Here is a 20,715-nt window from a genome sequence, read left to right as displayed (position 1 = left end):
GAATACCATCAAGCTAGTACAGCAGGAACGCACCCAACTCATGGTATCCTTATAACCCTTACAGGTGAGATTATAGAACATTTTGTTTTGTGCAGTTGACTTTGACCTACATCTGAAGATATCTATATACCAAAGTCTTTGCAGAAAACACGTGGCATGTGATGTTTTGGAATAGAATTTGAGTCACATTTATATGTGGTTTTAAATGTGACTCGGTTTGACCATAAATTAGACTTCTTGTGTTGTTGTTGTTTGTTTTTTTTTCGATTAAGAATTTGGTCTGCAGCTTTTTTTAAATAAACATCAAACCTTTGAGACAAGAACAGAATGAGCAGCAGGTAATATATTTCTATGTATCTATGTATATCCCTCAATTAACTATTGTATCCATGGTGATAGCAGCAACAAACATTGCAAGCATTCCCATCCTCTGTATTTGTCGCCATTTGCTGCTCTTCAAGTCAAGGGAAGTGGGATTTTATTGTCATTCCTCTATATACAGTAGCTTGTATACATCGGAACGAAATGACGTTTCTTCAGGACCATGATGCAACACTGAGCAGTTCGCAAGACTACATAAAGTGCAAATACACAACAGCGTGAGGAAATTGTACACTCAGAAGTAGGTTCAGAATTGTGACGTTGCCTTTATGTAAAACATAATGTGCGAGAAAATTCTCCAGGTTGGTAAAAAGATGACTAGCAAATGATGCACGTTTTTGTCGTTACTACAGCAACCAGTGTTGCCAAGCGCTGCACTGTTCCATATTAAAATATGGATGCAGCATAATTTCATTGTGAAACTACTATCTGTCAAGAAGGATCGAATCACGGCATTACTGTGTTTCTGTCTGGGCCACATACAGTGTCCTCACACCTATATTTAACAAAGATTTATTTTTTAGATATATATATAAACCGGTGTTGTGTTTGCAACGGTTTGATATCCATGAGAGCAGAGTATTTTTGTGAATTTTTTTGAACAATAGCTCAAAAGGTTAAACCATAAAGACAATTGTTCACAGCCTTCTTTGTTCATATTTTCCAAGGGTGCCAATATTAATGGAGGGCACTGTACTTGCCTGGAAATCGTACACAAAACGGCAGAAATTGTGACATGACACGTCCGGACGGTTGTACCCGAGAACTAAAAATCACACTTTGACATGACCTTGAATAAATAGCAGAATAAATAAAAGTCAGTTCGATTGCACAACCGAGCATGTTCCACTCCAACATTTCCAGAGACTGTATAAACAAAGCCTTTGTTAGAAAAGAAACGTCTCATTTTTCTTTCTTTCATTACACACCATTTTGCAAGAGCCGTCTCCTGAGGTTTCCTGCTCAGGTTAATAATGTGTAGAGCTGCCTCTACTGATTCCGCTTCACTACACCAACCTGGCATTTAGAGTGTGTGCGTGTTTGTGTGTGTGTGTGTTTGTGCACCATAATGTGAGCGCGTGGGCACACTCACACCATCTATGAAGCCTCCTGGCGTTTCTTCAAATACCTGCAATTAGTTTCAGCAGTCGTGCCCCCGCAAGGTTCTGAATGTGGCTCTGCCGAAGGCTCGCGTCTGGTTGACAGAGTGGTCGTCATATTTCTGTACACGGCCACCTGGGAAAATAAAGAGCTACCGCTGTGACTGACAGCTAATAAAAGACTGAACTGAATGGGTGTGTGGGGGGGTGTATATTTGATGCAGTCGCTTTTTTTTTCTCGCTAGGTGATGCAGCACCCGACAGATGGAGGACAGATTCTGGGTCTCCATAGCAACGTAAAGGAAGCCCCTGTACGTGCGGCAGAGTTAAGTGTGTATTCCCTGTCCAGTCAGCCCATTGACCCAGAGGACGGCAGCGGACAGCCAGGGGCAAAGGTGAAAGCTTCAGGTGAGCACTGTAACGCTGTCAGACTGATGTACAGGTAATGGTAATATAAGGTACATGTTAACCAGCAGCATTACATTTACACACTATTTTAATGCTCCTATGAATATTCCCTATGGTTATGAAACGGGGGGGAGGGGGGATGGTGGCTTATTGGCCTTGAACCTCTGGGGTTGTGGGATCAAATCCCACCTTTTCCCTGTGTTTGTGGAGCTTGCATGTTCTCCCCGTGCTTCAGGGTTTCCTCTGGGTACTCCGGTTTCCTCCCCCAGTCCAAAGACATTGTAGGCTGATTACCATTTTCAAATTGTCTGTGGTGTGTGAACGTGTGTGCGACTGTGCACTGCAATGGGTTGGCACCCCATCTTGTGTCCTCCATCTTGTGCCCCGAGTCCGCTGGGATAGGCTCCAGGCTATGGTGTTTGTATTGAAAATGGATGGATGGTATATGGTAGGTAAACACTCTTTAGCCATTATATTGTGGTAATGATTTGAACGTTTACCTTAATAACAGTACAGTTATTACAGACTAATCGCTATGGTTCATTTAAAAAAAAAAAAAGTTAAAGATAGCTACTCATATGACAGAACTACCTCAAAGGACACACAGGAGACTGGAACTGTAGCAAAACTCGCAGGCCAGTACACTCTCGATCGGATATTCCATTAGTGTCAGACTTACGTGACATTGTTGTAAGCTGTTCGTTACATAAACAAGCGAGCCCAGTGGAGCATTTATAGTAAGTGCGCATTAAGGCACCAGAGAGGCCCCTCGGAGAGGTCTTCCTATCATCCTGCCAGCAGCACTCAGACCACAGCTTTCCCACACTCCGAGCAATGAGGCCAGCTGTAGTGCATTAAGAGCGGTGTCACTGCGAGCGGTGGTAATCCATCCGAGCAATGGTTTGCATTGTTAACATTTAAGATCTCTTTGCAGGAGAAAATAAAATGTAATAGAAAGTATTGCCTTGCTACACGGATGTGTTGTTGACGGATACTTCCGTGCAATCACGTAAAAGGCTGATTATTACAGAGGACGTTTTTAACTCTCATGCTTCCCTTCCAGATCGATCTCCAGATATGGATAACTATTCAGAAGATGACGATGACAGCTACTCGTCAGAGCAGGAGGCCAGTGATGATGCTGTTCAGGCCCAAGTAAGAGCTGTTTGTCATCATGCCTCATCTTTACTGTCCAGGGTAGGGGTCAGTAGTCCGCAGAACGCAGTCCAAAAAATACTTATGAAGCAAATGGCCAGAATCCCTCTGTAGCAGATCCCCTACTGTGATTTATCCAATCACATGCGTTTATGTAAGCCATTTAGCTGAAGTCAGCTCATCAGACCAGAGACTAGCTACAGTGCCAAATGGGAAAGTTTTCACAGGCTTTTATAGATTTAAACATTTTTTCATTTCCTTTCTCTGGTCTGATTAGCAAACCTATGACATGAAAATCGAATATTTAAAGCCAAATAGACAAAGAAGTATGCATTTATTCTCCTGCTTCAAATTTACGTCCATGGGGATAGTCAAAAGTCGTATGAAACGAAACAATATCACTTCACCTTGTCTTATTTATAGTCGTGAAAGGTAAATGTTGCCATTCAGACATGTTAGCTGCTTATCCAGACTTTCATAAACAAGGAACTGAATCTTTTTTTTATGGAACTGAATCTTTTTTAGTTACAAGATCATCTGCTTTCCCCCCATCCCCCCCCCCATAGAGTAAGGATTACGAAAAAAAAGCAAGCAAATTTGAATGATCTTCATGTTGTCAAATGTGTACTGCATAACCTGTCACAGGACCTGTACGATGAGGATGACGATGTCCAGCGAAAGCCAAAGAAAACACGACGGAAAATGATCCGAACTACCTCCATAACTCGGGTGCGTAGGTTAGGCCCAGAATACAGCTCAGACACTTTACATCTTTACATGAAGTCAGGAATATGATATAGCAATCTCATAGCAAAGTCATATACAAGCCAAATTATTCTGTAATTAATACAGACGGACACACGAGCTTGAGTACTCGCTGTCAGTGAAGGTGATCAATCATGTCAACACAATAAATACATGATGAATGTTTATGTAATGTTAGTCATCAGATCTCTTTTATATCAGCTAAAGTCCAGCCAAAAAAATAAGAATCCTTCCACAAACAGAAGTGTGATCTTCACTTTAATTGAATATTTTTAACGAGTTATAGTGGCGTTTTTTTGGTCGGAACTGGGCTCCAGATGGTCAGTGGCATTGGAGGCTGGAACATGCGGTGTACAGAAACTGTCCAGATGACAGACGACTGTTTGAAAAATACAGACCGAAGCCCTCAAAGTCCCTTGTTCTAGGCCAGAGCTGTAGCACTAGCTAGCTAACCGTGGCTTTGAAAATGTGCTGTGATGTGTGAAAAGACTATACAGTGTAAATTATGCAGTGCAAGACTGTACCACTAACACAACATGCCATCACTTGGACAGTGTCCGTACTCAGCCAGGCTAAAAAGCGGAATCCATTGTAAGTTCATTCAAAAGCGTTTATGTGTATAAAATATACATATAAAGCAATCATTCTGGGGATGAAACATGGTGTTTTTGCACTCCACATGAAAAAGCCAGAACATTCTTGGCTAACATTTTGGCTATGAGCTGTAGCAATTCCCTTGACACATGTAAAGACGTTATTGGAGTCTGACTAGCGTCTTCATTTTCGCTCGGTGAGTGAGCTGACTCGAGTCGAGTGCTAATGTTAGACTTATATAACTGTTTTTGCACCACGCTGCACTGTGTGTTGCTCAGATTTGTCATTGTTTCCACATCCCGATTCGGGAAAGATTGTCTAGCGTCAGATCAAGCTAATTATTATACCTAGTAAAAAAACGTTTGTAGGAACATCCTGACCACCTTCTCGGTGCATGTGCACAGTGCAGCAGGTGCCAGGATTTTGGAAAGACTATCACGCTCGACAACGTTAGTGCTGAGTGCTACCAAGAAATATATTAACCAATTACAGAGTATTATCTTTAAACAAAGTAGAGATGCACCGATGTATCGGTAGATAAAGGCTATTTTTCCTGCTATGGGCCATCAGCCGAAAAGTTTAAAAACATCCGATGATCAGGGCTGATTATATCCTGTCAATCAAAAGAGGGCGGGAAAACACATGGATTTCGTGCTGTGTGTAAAGATAACGTCTCTTGTGTGGAATGATGTTAAAACTGCCGTTTGTAACCACTGTAAGCTCTGCACTGATAAAATTTTACACAAGAAGGCATAAAAGGCAGATCTGTCGTATGGGTTATCAGTATCGGCCGATATCACTCTGAATAATAGGTTATCGGTAACGGCTGAGAAATTTAGCATCGGTGCATCTCTAATTTCAAGTTTCTTTTGCAGAAGTCAGGAGGTTTGTTTTCATGCTTTTTGGGCGAGTGAAGTAAAAAACAACTGCTGGTTGTTATATCAACCTGTTTTCTACTATGCAACTGAATGAAATCTGGTAGTCTGTGTGTGTGTGTGTGTGTGTGTGTGTGTTAAATGTGTTTAAAAGTATATCCAAGTGTTTTTCCTTTTCCTCTCCAGCAACCTAATTTCAAGCAGAAGTTTGTTGCCCTTCTGAAGAGGTTCAAAGTTTCAGATGAGGTGAGCGCTTTTGTTCTCTCGTGAGCCCTGCATACAGCAGAATGCAGGAAATCGCCAAACCAGCCACTTTTCTACAAGCCTACACAACACTCCTGTGCTTTTAATACGAACACAGAATCGTCCCAGATCGCAAGTAAAAACTTGACACCGGACCAGCCACAGATTTTCAAAAAATAATAAAAGATTAACCCAAAGATACGGGATCTCTGCACGTTATTAGAACTTGCTATAATAACAGGAGTGTACTGTATGAGCAAAGCAGAAGACAAATTACCACAATATATGTTTGTTGCAGTATTTAATGGTCTTTGTCGCTATGTTCTTGCTTTAGCCTTGTTCTGGCTCCCAGAGGGCGTTAATCTGAACGGTATCCTGTGGAACACGGCTGTGGTCAGCCATATTGTTTGAAGGGTCATATAATCAGTTTAGTTTGGTTTGCCTGCTTCTGTAACATTAACGGTATTATCTCCGAGTCACGCAGGAAGTGCCCTAGATATTTCAGGCCATCAGAACCTCAGCTGCTATGCTATACTAGACCACATATTGGACCCTCAATATTGGCTGGGAGTCCAGTAGAGTTTAAATCTATGCTTCTATATGGGTGGGAAGGATAAAAAATTCTATGCTAGCCAATCAGAATAGCACAGCTAGACCTTTTTGTTCTTAATGTTTATTCAGTATTTCTTCTGAAGAACATCGGCGCGTTCAGGTCATATCGGAACGATCACATTTACGAGTTAAACGCAAATGATGCACAAGTACTTTAGAAGCTGAAGCTAAATATAGCTATATAGCTATTGCTAAATGCTTCAAGTCATGCTACCCCAGAAGCTAAATCTTAATGTTTTCAGTCATGGTACTTCAATGGTTTAAGCTAAATATTTCAAATCATAGTACTCTAAATGTTTTAAGCTAAATGTTTCAAATCTTGGTACTTCAGAAACTAAAGTGAATGTTTTAAAACATTGTACTTTAAAAGCAACAACAACAACCGATAGCTAAATGTCTTTGATCAGAGTAATCCAGAAGCTAAAGCTAAATATTTTAAAATCACAGTACTTTAAAGGCTAAAACTAAATGTTGTAGAAGTCATGTTACTTCAAAAACTAACGCTAAATGTTTCGAATGATAGGTATTTTAAATTGTAAAATAAAAAAAGTTTTGAATTATGCTAATCCAGAAGCTGACGCTATTCGGTTCCAAAAATTGTACACATGAAGGTAGAGCTAATATTTCAGGTACTCCAGAAGCTAAAGCTAATGTTTCAGTCATTGTACAGTAAAAGCTAAATATTCATTCTTCAGAAGCTAAAGCTAAATATTTAAAATCATACTACTTTAAAGGCTAAAGAAAGTGTTTCAAATCATGCTACATGCTAAAACTGAACGAGACCCAGATACTCATGTCCACTATACGTTTTACTTTATGCCACCACATATCTATCAACTTAGTAGTGCAGGGAAAAAAACACACACTATGCTCTATCACGTACTCTTGAAGCCCTTTGAAAGTAGCTATGTAATACTGTATAAAGGTTAGAGAATTGTATAATGTGGATATTTCTTCATATAAAGAATAGTTCCTTCTTTTAAAGATACAAATGGCTTTGTCCTTTTCCCATTGCACCCTAGCTCTTTGACTGGCACCTCTGTTTACGACTGACTGCCAAAGCGAAAGCTAATCTCCAAATGCCTGTCAACACAAGCTTCATAATGGCCTCCCACCGGCCCTGAGATGTTAATCAGTTATGAATTATGATTTTAATAACTTGAAATTGAATTGAAGGCTCCAGACTATGTGTGGCTGTATTAATCAGTGTCTAAATGCCACCTCTCTTGATGGTTATGGCGTTGTTTTTGCATACTGTGAGCTTGTTAGCAACAAGACTGATTACAGGATGTGGAGCTGTGTATGTCTAGGAGGACAGATCAAACAAACGATCCAATTACAGGCAGGGAATTTGAATTTGATGTGTAGTAGCAGCTGTGCATTGATCATGTGCAGTATAGTGATGTGTGTCAGTATCAGAATTCGGTACTCAAGTTGTGTGAATGTATATGCGTGCGTGTGATACAGGAGGAGTGATGGTCAGTTAGTCTGAGAGTGTGGGACGTTTAAAAAAAAAAGTCAGTCCTTATTATTACTGTTATAAGCGATGGTAGGACTATGCCCTTAGAGCTACACAATAATGGTAAAATGCTAATCATGACTATGATGTTGATGGTGTTAATTTGGTGTAGTGTTATCTTTTAATTCAGGGGAAAGATTGGAAAAATCGTTTTCAAGAAAAAAAACACAGACAGGGCATCATTTGGGGTCTCTGTGATTGTATTGCTTTTCAAATAGAATGTGCATAAAATAAAAAACCCGTGTTCCCTCTCCTGCTGTATTTTCTTTTTGCTGGGGAGAGGCGGAGCTTAGTCTTCCTTTTATCTAGCTGCCAGTGTAGACCAGTGTTGCCAACTTAACGACTTTTCAGACCCCTTTAGTGACTTTTTTGCAGCAAAAAAAAAGCGCCTCGCGACAAACATTAGCGACTTTCCAAATATCACCAGTACTGTCCTGCAAGCGCGAGGTCTTGCTTTCCCGCTGCACTCACACCTCTCTCTGCGTCTGCTCTGTTCAGTGAGAGGCTGAGAGCCGGAGATAATTTACCCACAATAATGGTGGGTAATAATGGTCTCAGTATGAATTCCGCTATTACAGGGTGTAATACTGTATGTGTCCTAAAAAAAAGTCTTTAAGTAGCCAGAAATGACATTTTACAATTTGAAGCATAAAAGTGGCCCTGAAATGAAAAACCTTTTTGTACCTATCTCTTAGTGTTATAAAGACCACAATGATACTAAAGCTATAAACAAAAATAGTTTTGGAGATCTTCACTTCCAGGAAAGTTAACCCAAAGATATGGGATCTCTGCACGTAATTAGAACTTATTAGCAAATATTTTTGATGTGGCTGGGAGCCAAGGGAGCAGAATTGACCGTGCTGTCTGGGTGGGAGGGGTGGCATACTCTCTCTCCCCTGTCAGTCAGTGAAAACCTAGCCAATCACAAGTGTCTGTGAGCTTACGTATGCGGAATATGGCAGATAGCGCTTTCCTCTGTGTGTGTAGAGCAGCATGGGCAGCATGAAAAAGCTGCAGTCGGCGTCACGTGTCTCGGAAGCACGCGTTAGACTTCACGCTCCCAGGTTGCTAGCTGCTGTATGATAGAGGGGAGCTGGCTGGTGCGTGGAATTAGCAGGCATCAAATTGGGGAGAAACTTTTTTTGATGATTCATATCTAGATACATAGTAAATTAAATCCTCTTGGGAATTCAGTTGTTTTTAGGTTGTTCCACAACATTAAATGTAACTATAAATGAGTGAAAAGCACGATGTGTCGTTCAAGCTTTAAACCTGCTGTGGTATGAGAGCGATAAAACAGTCCAGGATATAATGTTATAGGCTGTTAATACATTTTAGGCCATATTACACCACCCCTGTTGTTTTCGCAGATTATTAACAGCATACCCTTTCATGGTTTCCTTCCAAAATCCACACTTTGATGATTCAAAGGTTCGAGATAGACATTGTACTCAAGCACCAAATGCCAAGTGCTGTAGGCAGTGTGCAAATGCCAACCGGCAAGTCAAAGGTGCGAGGAGCAGAGGGCATTATTCACTCTGGTTTCAACGTGCAAATACAGTTAAAACCGTCTCACAGTGTGGCCTGTGACAAAACGAACAGAGATATGGCAATGTTATTATAAACTTAATGTGCCTGCTTTGTGTATGCAAATTGAAAAGCAAAGAAACCTTTTATTCTCTCTCGAAACCAGTTACACAGCTTTAGATGCTGTAAAACACCTTTAAGCATGCGTGTGTGTGTCGGTTTGTGGCCTCAGGTTCTGGACTCAGACCCGGTGGATCAGACTCAGGAGGTGGAGGAGGATCTGGATCTGTTGTACGACAGCCTGGAGGTGTATAACCAGAGCGACAGCGGCCCGGAGATGGAGGACAACGACAGCGTACTCAGTACCCCGAAACCTAAGCTCAAGTAAGAGGCACCCCCCCCGAGAGTGCTAGTAAATCTGGTGAATTAGAACAACCCCAAGACTCCTCTTATGGCTTTGAACTCCATAAAATGTGATCACAAGCAGTAAATGTTGTACGCAGAATAATAACATATTGCATGCAGTATATTGAAGACTGTGTGCGATAGGGCTTGCAGAATTTCTTAACATTTTTGTAATACATATTCAAAGGCAATAAAATCTACATTTACATGTACAAGATCTCATTTTAATTTTAGTCACCTAGAGTATGTCTATGGAAACATAAACATAGAATCTTTTGGGCAAAATAACCATTGTAGGAAAAGGTGGTGAATAAATTCATGTTGTTTATGTGGCGTGTTAATTTGACGTAGTGTTAGCTTTTCATTCAGTGGAGAGATCGGAAGGGGGCGCAAATTGTTTTTAAGAAATAAACACAGACAGGGCATCATTTGGGGCCTCGGTGTATTTTATTGCTTTTCAAATAGAATGTGCATTAATGTAAGACCCCATGTTCCCTCTCCCTCAGTATTTTCTTTTTCCTGGGGAGAGGCGGAGCTTAGTCTGCCTTTTATCTAGCTGCCAGTGCAGACCAGTGTTGCCAACTTAACGACTTTTCAGACCCCATTAGCGACTTTTTTGCCCCCAAAAAAAGCGCCTAGTGACAAATCTAGCGACTTTCTGGACAAACTTTAGTGACTTTCCAAATATCACCAGTACTGTCCTGCAAGCGCGAGGTCTTGCTTTCCCGCTGCACTCACACCTCTCTCTGCATCTGTTCTGTTCAGTGAGGGGCTGAGAGCCGGAGATTTAACAATATCATAGATCACGAGACGCGCCCTTCGTCCTAATTTACATCATTCTTATACGAACGTGTTTAGAACGCAAGACGAATGGAACGCAACATGTTTTACATGTAAAACAGTCCACGTTATTACAGCCTAGTTCTCTTGTTCAAAGTAGATCTAGTGTTCAGAAACATTTTATATCATTCACGTTCCATACCTGTCCGTTATGTGGTTTTATAAAAGTCATAAAAGTTATTTTTAAAAATCATAAAAGTTATGAAAAGTAATTAAAAAAGTACAAAAACACAAAAGCAAAAAATATCCATCTATCTATCTATTTATCTGTCTATCTATCTATCTATCTATCTATCTATCTATCTATCTATCTATCAGAGAACCTCTGTTTAATTAAATGACAAAATATTAAGAAATTGTGTGACCAGAAGTGACATTAGTTCCCCCTTTTCTGTGTTTGAACATTGGTGGCATTCCATAGGTCATCTAGTGCATGCAATAAATTGATATATTGTATATGGTATATACAATATATTGAATGATTGTGCAACATGTACAGAACAAATACATGATTAAAAATCTATTCAGGATGTGGTTAAAAGAAAAAACAAAAAAACTTTTGTAGACTAGTTGATGTCGGATTTTTACACGGCTCAAGCTGTTGCTGTTGGTAAATAAATTTGAAATGAATCTGAAACATTGACGTGTGCGATGTAATTGATGTGATGATGCCTCTTTGTGGTTTTCTTTGCTAAAGAAAGCTACAAATATTTACCTTCCGTAGTTTATGTGATAGGAACCTGTGGCCGTTTAAAATTATACACTTAATATTGTTCAAATTCATATATTAAACAAGTAAATCTTTTAGGGTATTAATAAAAATGAAGTAACATAATTATGTCTTTCAGGCCATTCTTTGAGGGCATGTCTCACTCTAGCTCTCAAACTGAAATCGGGAGTTTGCCCAGTCAGAAGAGTCAGCCCAGAGATCAGTCTGCTGCTGTAAGACCTTAATCAAAACCACACACACACAATTCCCTGTCTGTTCAGAGGTAGCTATCTTTGACTTGCTCACTCTGTTCTCTGTGCTGTGTGTGTGTGTGTGTGTGTGTAGGGTGGAGACCTGCTTGCAGTGGAGAAGGACAGAGCAGCAGCTGGCCGGTACCAGGATGAGACGTCTATAGTGGAGGCTATAGCGGGGGTCAGTGTCTGTCTCTCCTCTCAGTGTCACTCTGTCTGACGGCCACTTTATGCTGGTCTTGTTATCATATCTCAGTTCCGTTATTTCCCCGCTTGGTCAGTTAAATGGAAGCAGACCCACTGAGAGCTCCATTACACTTTGCTAGAGTGCTGTGGTGTATGTTTAGTATCAGTGTGTTGATGACTGAGGAGGCCATTTGCTCATTTGTTACCACTGCTGCCTCATTTGATCCATCTGTACTTACTGTTCAGCTTCTCAGAAACCACTGCTGAGAGAGAGAGGATGCATGGTTAGCATTACATATAGAGTAGGAGTAGAGTGTATGTATCTCAGTCTCATATATAGACAACACATTTAGCTCATGATTAAGAGCTGTTTAGAGCCCAGACTCATTTATTGAGACTAACAGCCACAGAAGCTACGCTTCTCTCATTAAGTCTGACAAACACAGAGGCCACTACTACTTTATTGGGACTGACAGGAGCAGAGGCCACACCTTCTTCACAGGTACCAACAGGCACAGAGGCCATGACTCCTTTATAGGGACTGACTAGAGCAGAGGCCATGCCTCCTTTATTGGCACTGTCAGCAGCAGAGGCCACACCTCCTTTATTAGGACTTACAGGAGGAGAGGCCACACCTCCTTTATTAGGACTGACAGGAGCAGGGGCCATGCCTCCTTTATTAATACTTACAGGGGCAGAGGCCACGCCTCCTTTATTAGGACTTACAGGAGCAGAGGCCATGCCTCTTTTATTAGGACTTACAGGAGCAGAGGCCACGCCTCCTAATTTAGGACTCAGGAGCACAGAGGCCACACCTCCTTTTTGACTCTGACACGTCTCTTTCAATGGGACTAACAGGTATGGAGTAAGAGACACACAGAGAGAAAAGGATATTAGAACATAGGACACTTTTAAATAATATTACAGGGAAAAAAGGGATGTGTTTCTTTAGATTTTATCAATGCAATGATTTTTTGTTTGTTTGTATGTGCTTGTATAGTAGATGTTTGTATTGATTCAGTCACCGTCACCTCCTGACTTTTGCCGGACACATGCTGTTCTGAATCGGTTCAGAAGGTAAATACTGTAAATACTGAGACTAGCGCACTGATACGGATCTATGAATCTTTACACCTCTAATATAGAATCTACAGAATAGGGTGTGCTATTTAATAGCATGTTGACTCTCAGTTGCATACTCCTTTCTTCATTGGTCTCACAGCCACGTGCCTAGACACACACACACACACACACACACACACACACACATTCACGTGCAAAAACACCCCCTCAAGGACATCTGTGCTCACAGGTTCTCATTTGTTGCCTATGGTCTGGCTCAGTGGCTGTTACCATGACAACCTTTAGATGTCTTGCATGGTGTGACGTTGTTGTGTCTGCAGGAGGCGGCTGAGGAGGACGCAGGAGTGGGAGGAGCGCCAAGCCAACATGATGCCAACCTGAGCTGGGACATGAGCATGGAGAAACTGGCCAACTCGATGGGCAAAATCTGCAAGACCGAGTCTCAGAATATGATGTCTCCTAGGTAAAGTCAAATTCACCACCCTTTCTTTCGTTCTTCCTTTCTTTCATTCTTTCACAATAAACAATCATGTGTATTGTTCCACCTGCGGTATGCTACAGGAGCTGTACATGTTTATAAAGCTCAACATTATATATTCACATATACTTGAATCTTCTACATATCTGTGCCATCTTTATTCCTGTTTGTGGAGTTTGTCCAGCATCTCTATTATACTAATTGTCTCTCAAGAGACCAACTGAGAACGTGTGAATGTTTTTCTATCGGCTAACGAGCTCATTAAGAGGAGCAATCCCCCACGTGGCCGTGTGACATTATCTAGTGTTTCTGAGGCTTCATTATAAACACATGACTCATGTGGTTGGTCTCTGACTTCTCTTTGATGCTGGAGATTATTCAATTAAAATTAACGAGGATGTTATAAAAATAGAATTTTATAATTAAATGCTTTTAGGAAAATTGATTTAAGTGTGAAAATGGTGTTAGTGTTTATTAGTGTTTAATATATGACAGGCAAATGTTTACATCTTAACATATAAAAGCCTATCATGGACTACGTTTACATGGACAGCAATAATCTAATTACTTGCCTTATTCTGAATAAGACAGTAGTGTGATTACGGTGTTTACATGAGTTGTTTTTAGAATACGCCTTTCATGTTCCCAATTTACATGTTATAGCTCATAGAGCGATTAATGGCACACGTCATTACGTCCCCACGCCACTCCCTCCAGAATTTCACATATCAACATACAGTTGGTCTTCGTTATGGGACCGTATACAGTTTTGGGTGTTTCATTTTTAATTTTATGAAAGCTTCAAGTGCAGTTAATTATTTGTCATTCTGTATATGCAAATAGACGACTGCTTGAAGACACGGGCTGCGTCCCAAACCGCATACTTACCGACTATATAGTATGTAGTATATAGTATATAGCTGAAATACACGCATCTTGCTTACTATATAGTAGGTAAGTACGCGGTTTGGGACGCAGCCGTGCTCACTTGTTTGCGGTCAAACAGTTGAGCACTGCCGTGTGTGTACGTGTCCTGTCGCAAAATGCAGTGAACTCTCACACGATGTTAATAGTGTGATTAAGGTGTGTACATGTCTGTAATACACGTCGATAATGCGACTAAAACAGGAGTACTCCACACGTCTTAACTCCATTTGTGTTTACTTCGAGTATGACTTTAGTCGGATTAAGGTCATCAGAAATCGCTGTTTACATGCTAGTTTCTTACTAAGAGTATTGTCTTAATCGGGTTAATATCGGATTATTGTTGTCCATGTAAGCGTACTGATGTTGAAACATGCAGATGTATTTGAAACTAGGAAAATGTGTAGCATTTTCTGTACTTTGTTGTTGTTGAAGCACCACATCAAACAATTTCTTATTTAATACAGAAAACATTGAGCTAGTAGTCATTGATGGAATAAAAATATCTTCCAGCTATGTTACACATACTGCTTTTACCTTCTAACAATGTTCAAACGTCCTCTTCGTTTGCAGTTCTTTAATCCCCCCCCCCCCCCCCCCCCCCCCAAAAAAAAAAAAAAAAGCCTTTCACAAACTGACTATTGGAGCATGAAATTACAGCTTTATTTTTGCTGCTATTTTTTTGTTCAGTTTTGATTAACACTGCCAGTCAAATGTTCCTGAACACATCATATTAACAATTTTAGATAAACGTAAGGGAAATTTCAAATGAAATACTGTGAAATTAGAAAGTAAGAAATAAATATAAGTGAAGAGAGAAATATTCTGCAGGCGTGGACAAATCATAAATCCTTGCGCTAGCCCACTGTGAACATGAAAGCACTAGTTCCGTGTCCCTAGTTTGGTAGGCTAAAAATGGTAGGTAACATAATGGAATAAAATATGGTAAGGTTGTTAGCTAGTCAAGTGCATTAATGCAGAATCAAATGAGTATCTAAATTCCCACATGCGGACGACTCAGTCATTATCCTTTTCTAAGACTGTAGATGAAAAGTCGGCAAAATGTTTTGTACATGAGATGTGATGTTTTCTATTCTAATAAGACCCAGACAAGATATTACTAACACCCATATAAAATATTATCGGGGTGTGGCAAGTATCTTTATTTTTCTCACCATGTTTCTTTTTTATGCTATTTCATTAAAAGCAAACGTGAGTGCATGTTGTACTAGCAGGTGAGATGGATGGATGGATGCACAGATTCATGGATAGATAGATAGATAGATAGATAGATAGATAGATAGATAGATAGATAGATTAGATGGATGGATGGATGTCTAGATAGATAGATAGATTGGATGGATGGATGATGGATGGATAGATAGATAGATAGATGGATGGATGGATGTCTAGATAGATAGATAGATTAGATGGATGGATGGATGTCTAGATAGATAGATAGATAGATTAGATGGATGGATGGATAGATAGATAGATATATGGATGGATGTCTAGATAGATCGATAGATAGATTAGATGGATGGATGGATGTCTAGATAGATAGATTTAATGGATGGATGGATGATGGATGGATAGATAGATAGATAGATGGATGGATGGATGTCTAGATAGATAGATAGATAGATTAGATGGATGGATGGATGTCTAGATAGATAGATAGATTAGATGGATGGATGGATGATGGATGGATAGATAGATAGATAGATGGATGGATGGATGTCTAGATAGATAGATAGATAGATGGATGGATGGATGGATGTCTAGATAGATAGATAGATAGATTAGATGGATGGATGGATGATGGATGGATAGATAGATAGATAGATGGATGGATGGATGTCTAGATAGATAGATAGATAGATTAGATGGATGGATGGATATCTAGCTAGATAGATTTAATGGATGGATGGATGATGGATGGATAGATAGATAGATAGATGGATGGATGGATGGATGTCTAGATAGATAGATTTAATGGATGGATGGATGATGGATGGATAGATAGATAGATAGATGGATGGATGGATGTCTAGATAGATAGATAGGTAGATTAGATGGATGGATGGATGGATGTCTAGATAGATAGATTTAATGGATGGATGGATGATGGATGGATAGATAGATAGATAGATGGATGGATGGATGTCTAGATAGATAGATAGATAGATTAGATGGATGGATGGATGGATAGATATATAGATAGATAGTGAAAAATCAGTTCAGAGTAGAGTTTCTTTCACTGGTTGTTGAATAAGAGAAGAAAAAAAACTGGGTTGGGGTTAGGGTTATCTCCCATCTCCTGAGCTTACTGGGCAACTATGAATAATAATTTTATAAAAAATGATAGCCCAAACATATAATCTTTTTGTTCTCTGCATTAGGACTACTGATTTAATTATTTTACTGGAATGGTCTGCACTATATATATATATATATATATATATGTATATATATATATATATACACACACACACACACACACACACACACACACACACACTGGAAAAAATAATCTCTGTTTAACTGGAAAAAGCCGATCTGGATCACTCCAGTTGTAGCACGCTACATTCATTTGTCTTACACTTGACACTAAGACTATCTAATATCAAGTGTAAGACAAATCTAGGCTTACAGTAACTGGCTCTCAATACAAGTGCACTTGTTTTTCATGAAGCACTCATTTGAGTCCCATTGCAATCTCAGAGTGGACCATTAGTCTTGAAATACGTCCATAAGTATCTGATGGAACACTTGTTTTTTCCTCATTTAATTGCCAGTGATGTAATAAACATACAAAAAAATCTCCAGAAACCTTTGCATGACAGTGTAGTCCAAAGCATGCGGGTTAGATCTATAAGGCTTGGGATAAAACCAAGCATAAAAATCACCATTTAATGTTAAAAGGTATTGTAATTGAATGTAGTGGAGCTGTAAACGGTCCATCCCTGATCTGTGTCTCCAGTAAAACAGACAACAAGCTGCAGAGACGACCGCGCAGCACGTCGATGAAGGACAGACAGAGCTCGAAAGCTCAGAGCGACCGAACCAGTAGCATCGACAGTGAAACCTCACCTGACTCCAGACTCACTGTGCAGGTAAATACCCAGGCACGTGTGTTACATAACCTGGGAAATTTGGAATCATTTTTTAGCGTGTTTTTGCTACAGGATGGCAATATAAAAAAGAATTATATTGGGATAAATATTTTAGCCAAATACCTTAATAGTGCTTATGTGATGATCATTTGGAAAAATTATTTTGAAATATTTAATTTGTCATCCTCTTTCTTTTTCACGTAATAGGGTTTTTTGTTCTGGTTGCTGCTTAGATAATTAATAAAACAAACCAAAGGTGGTTTGCTAAGCAGAACTTTTAACTGGCTTGTGTTTGTTTCTAAGAACAGAACTAGACCCGACTCACCGTAATTGTTTATCTCAAGGTGCTGTTTGTTTGTACAGTGATAGATTATGAGCTGCGTACGTTAATACAGCTTGATGAATTCTCAAATCTGATTGGTTAGAAGGTGCTGATTATTTTTTATATACCAACAGCTCTGATAGTAGATCTGGCTGTAAATTAAATGACAGGTTTGTATTAGTGCGCTCATTCGAATACATCTGTAGCGTTGTGCAAACGTCACGTGCAAAGAAACGATGCCTTCAAAAATAATGAAATTAAACATTTGTATAGCCTATAAAAACAAAAAATCCACTATTAAAATCAGTAAACAGTAATTGTCATGTCACAGCAAACCATTTCCCATCCTGCACTGCAGCCTACAAACATGGCCGCCATGGACTGCAATTCCTAGAACACTCATTCATTCTAATCATGCACACCTGCATCCAATCTCACGCACAATCACAACCACAGTGTAAAGAGACTGTTTGAACACAATGACTTTGCGAAGTATTGAGTGTTATCAGCATACCGTTTGTTCCTCGTTTTGTTTCATGCTCGTTGATCTTGTTCCTCGTTCTCGATTCTTGCCTTGCCTCGTTCATGCCAGTTTACAGATCGCCTGACCTGTTTCTCGATTACGCTGTTGTCTCTTGATTTGGATTCGTCTGCCTGCCTCTCTTTATTAAAAGCTATCTGCTCTTGCATCCGTCCTAACCACCATAACATTTAATACGTGACAGTAATAAACTAAACAACGTCAATGTTTTAAGAGTAGCAACATTTTGCTGTTTGAAAATGCATATGTAAGAGAATTCGCCGGTAAGTTTTCCTGAGCATCTTGGAGAATCTACAACAGTTCTTCTGGAGACTCTGACTGTCATACCCGTTTCAGTTTCTGCAGATAAAACCCGACAGACCTCATTAGGATTTTTGTCTCAAAAGTGGTGTATTATGTAATATGTTGCTTTCTTTACTGCCATACAAGCATTTACTTTTTACCTGGACGGGGTGCCAACCATCAGAGGGCACAATCTCACACACACACACATCTATTCACACACTACGGACAATTTAGAGATGCCAATCAGCCTACAATGCATGACTTTGGACTGGAGGAGGAAACAGGAGTACCCAGAGGAAACCCCCAAAGCACAGGGAGAACATGCGAACTCCATGCACACAGGGTGAAGGCTGGAATCAGACCCCCAACCCCAGAGGTTTACTTTTTTGTTGGAAAAGTAATGTTTGTAATTGAAGTGGGGTTTTTTTTGGTTTTTTATTGACTTAATAATGCAGAAGTCATAAAATAAACATTTAAGACAGAATTTTATTTATTTATTTTTTTAAATAGGGTGCCTAAGACTTTTGCTGTCACGATTGGAAGCGGAGACGGATGCAAGTGTAGATTATAAGTTTGAATAAAGACCAAAACAGAAACACAAAATGACACTATGACCTTGTGGCAAAACACTAAGGCTAAGAATAAACATAAACCAAAGACCATAAACACAGGAATAGAAACAACGGCAAAGAAAGACGGTCGTAAGACAAGGAGTGCAGTGCAAACTGTGGCTACATACACATAGGTGCTCACTAACATGACGGGATTCAGGTGCAGGTGGTCATGTGACCATGATGCAGTGAGGTGCAGTGGCTACTGGGAAGTGTAGTCCAGAGTTTATTACCTTCTGTGATATTACATGACATTTGCACAGTACTGTATGTTTCTATAGTAACCGCTCATTCACGGGGACTTGTATAGCAGACTCAACAAATAATTTAAGACTAATAACAAACAGATAAATGTGTTGCTATTTAACAAAGAAAAACATTGGTGTTGTGAAGCGTTCTGTCAGGAGACATTTATTGAGCAGTTATGGAAGGAGACTCCAGTGTCGGTGCTTTGTAACGATCAGTACGTTAGTTTTCTCTGTCATGGGAAAGTCTTCAGGACAGAAGTCTTTGGGTTTTCTGGTTTTTCAGTAACATGACAAGCTTGGAAAAAACAGAAACTTCTTACAGCCACTGTAACGTAAATGATAACTAGCTTGTCTTATGGACTTCCCACAACGTTACATAACTATAAATGGTTCAAAATGCATGCAGCATTGTTCATTAATAAATCAAATAGTTATAATTGTTGGTAAATAGCTGTGGTGTAAGAGGAATGAATCACAACTCGACATGCTGTTACATAACAGTTTTCCTATAACCGCACACCCGTGTTCTGTTTACCTGTTTGTGTATTACATCTTTTAGATTAACAAAGTAGCATAACGTTATTATTTTCCCTTACTGAACATGGGAGTCGTGCGACATATTTCAGAATATTCTGCATTTCTATACTGTGTTTCAGGTTCCCAGGAAGTCAGTGTACGACCAGCTCAATCAGATCCTCAACTCAGATGAGCAGCTGCCGGAGAGCATCATCCTCATCAACACTACCGACTGGCAGGGCCAGGTGCGGATCTGTCACCTGTGTGTGGAAGTGTTTTTTGTGTGTGAACATCTGTCAGAGTGTGTTATTATCCGTCACCTATATACATACGACTTTTGTCAGGGTGAGCATGTGTCTGAGTGTGTGTGTGATGTGTGTGTGTGTTAGGGAGCAGGTGGTGTTCTCTCTGTGCCCTCTAGCCCCTGCTGTAAATCTCTTCCTGCTCCTGCAGTGCACTGCACCTCCATTACTGCCATGCTGAGGACACCTACATTCAAAGCACAATAATCAATCGCGTATCTACTCGCGTCTGTTTCTAGCTCACCCCTCCCTTTAAAGGGTTCTTACTGATACTTGTGCAGTAAGAGCATTAAATGTTCATTTCTCGCATATTGAAAGATCACTTCTTTTCCAATGATCTTTACAGTGTGTAGCGGGGATCATCAAATGCTGGGCCGGGTTTCCTCTACCCTCAACCCATACGCTGACACATTCTATCAGTTACTTTAATATTAAGTAAGGAAAAAAAAAGTTCAATATTGGAATACTTTTCTAGCTGCAAGACGTACTGAAGGGAAGGTCAAGACATCAAGACCTACTGAAGTGTTTCAGAAGGACAGTGAGGAGATAACTATGAGGAAAGCAGAGGCACATTTATTTTGCCACGTCACTTTTAAGTGAGATCTCTCTCAGTCCCATGTTCAGTGTAGAACAGATCAAGCAGCATGGCTTTTGAAATAAATTGTACTTGTATGTGGTATTTTAATGGATAATTGATGGATAATGGATAGCTTACTTGT

The 20,715-nt window shown here is 39.9% G+C and overlaps 1 protein-coding gene across 2 annotated transcripts in view; it reads left to right on the top strand.

Moving 5' to 3' along the window:
- si:ch211-126j24.1 (phosphofurin acidic cluster sorting protein 2) overlaps window positions 1–20,715 on the top strand; it is a 90,465-nt gene that overhangs the window by 48,691 nt on the left and 21,059 nt on the right. For both annotated transcript variants that reach the window (XM_047158119.2, XM_017478036.3), the window contains exons 5-14: window positions 1,727–1,889; window positions 2,953–3,044; window positions 3,690–3,773; window positions 5,465–5,524; window positions 9,412–9,563; window positions 11,273–11,366; window positions 11,479–11,565; window positions 12,974–13,116; window positions 17,039–17,171; window positions 19,835–19,939. In XM_047158119.2, coding sequence (XP_047014075.1) covers window positions 1,727–1,889; window positions 2,953–3,044; window positions 3,690–3,773; window positions 5,465–5,524; window positions 9,412–9,563; window positions 11,273–11,366; window positions 11,479–11,565; window positions 12,974–13,116; window positions 17,039–17,171; window positions 19,835–19,939 — 1,113 coding nt within the window. The remainder of the gene's footprint in view (window positions 1–1,726; window positions 1,890–2,952; window positions 3,045–3,689; window positions 3,774–5,464; window positions 5,525–9,411; window positions 9,564–11,272; window positions 11,367–11,478; window positions 11,566–12,973; window positions 13,117–17,038; window positions 17,172–19,834; window positions 19,940–20,715) is intronic.

This window comes from Ictalurus punctatus, chromosome 10, assembly GCF_001660625.3.
Source record: "Ictalurus punctatus breed USDA103 chromosome 10, Coco_2.0, whole genome shotgun sequence".
Lineage (NCBI taxonomy): Eukaryota > Metazoa > Chordata > Actinopteri > Siluriformes > Ictaluridae > Ictalurus > Ictalurus punctatus.
This window is presented reverse-complemented; position numbering and strand designations above follow the sequence as displayed.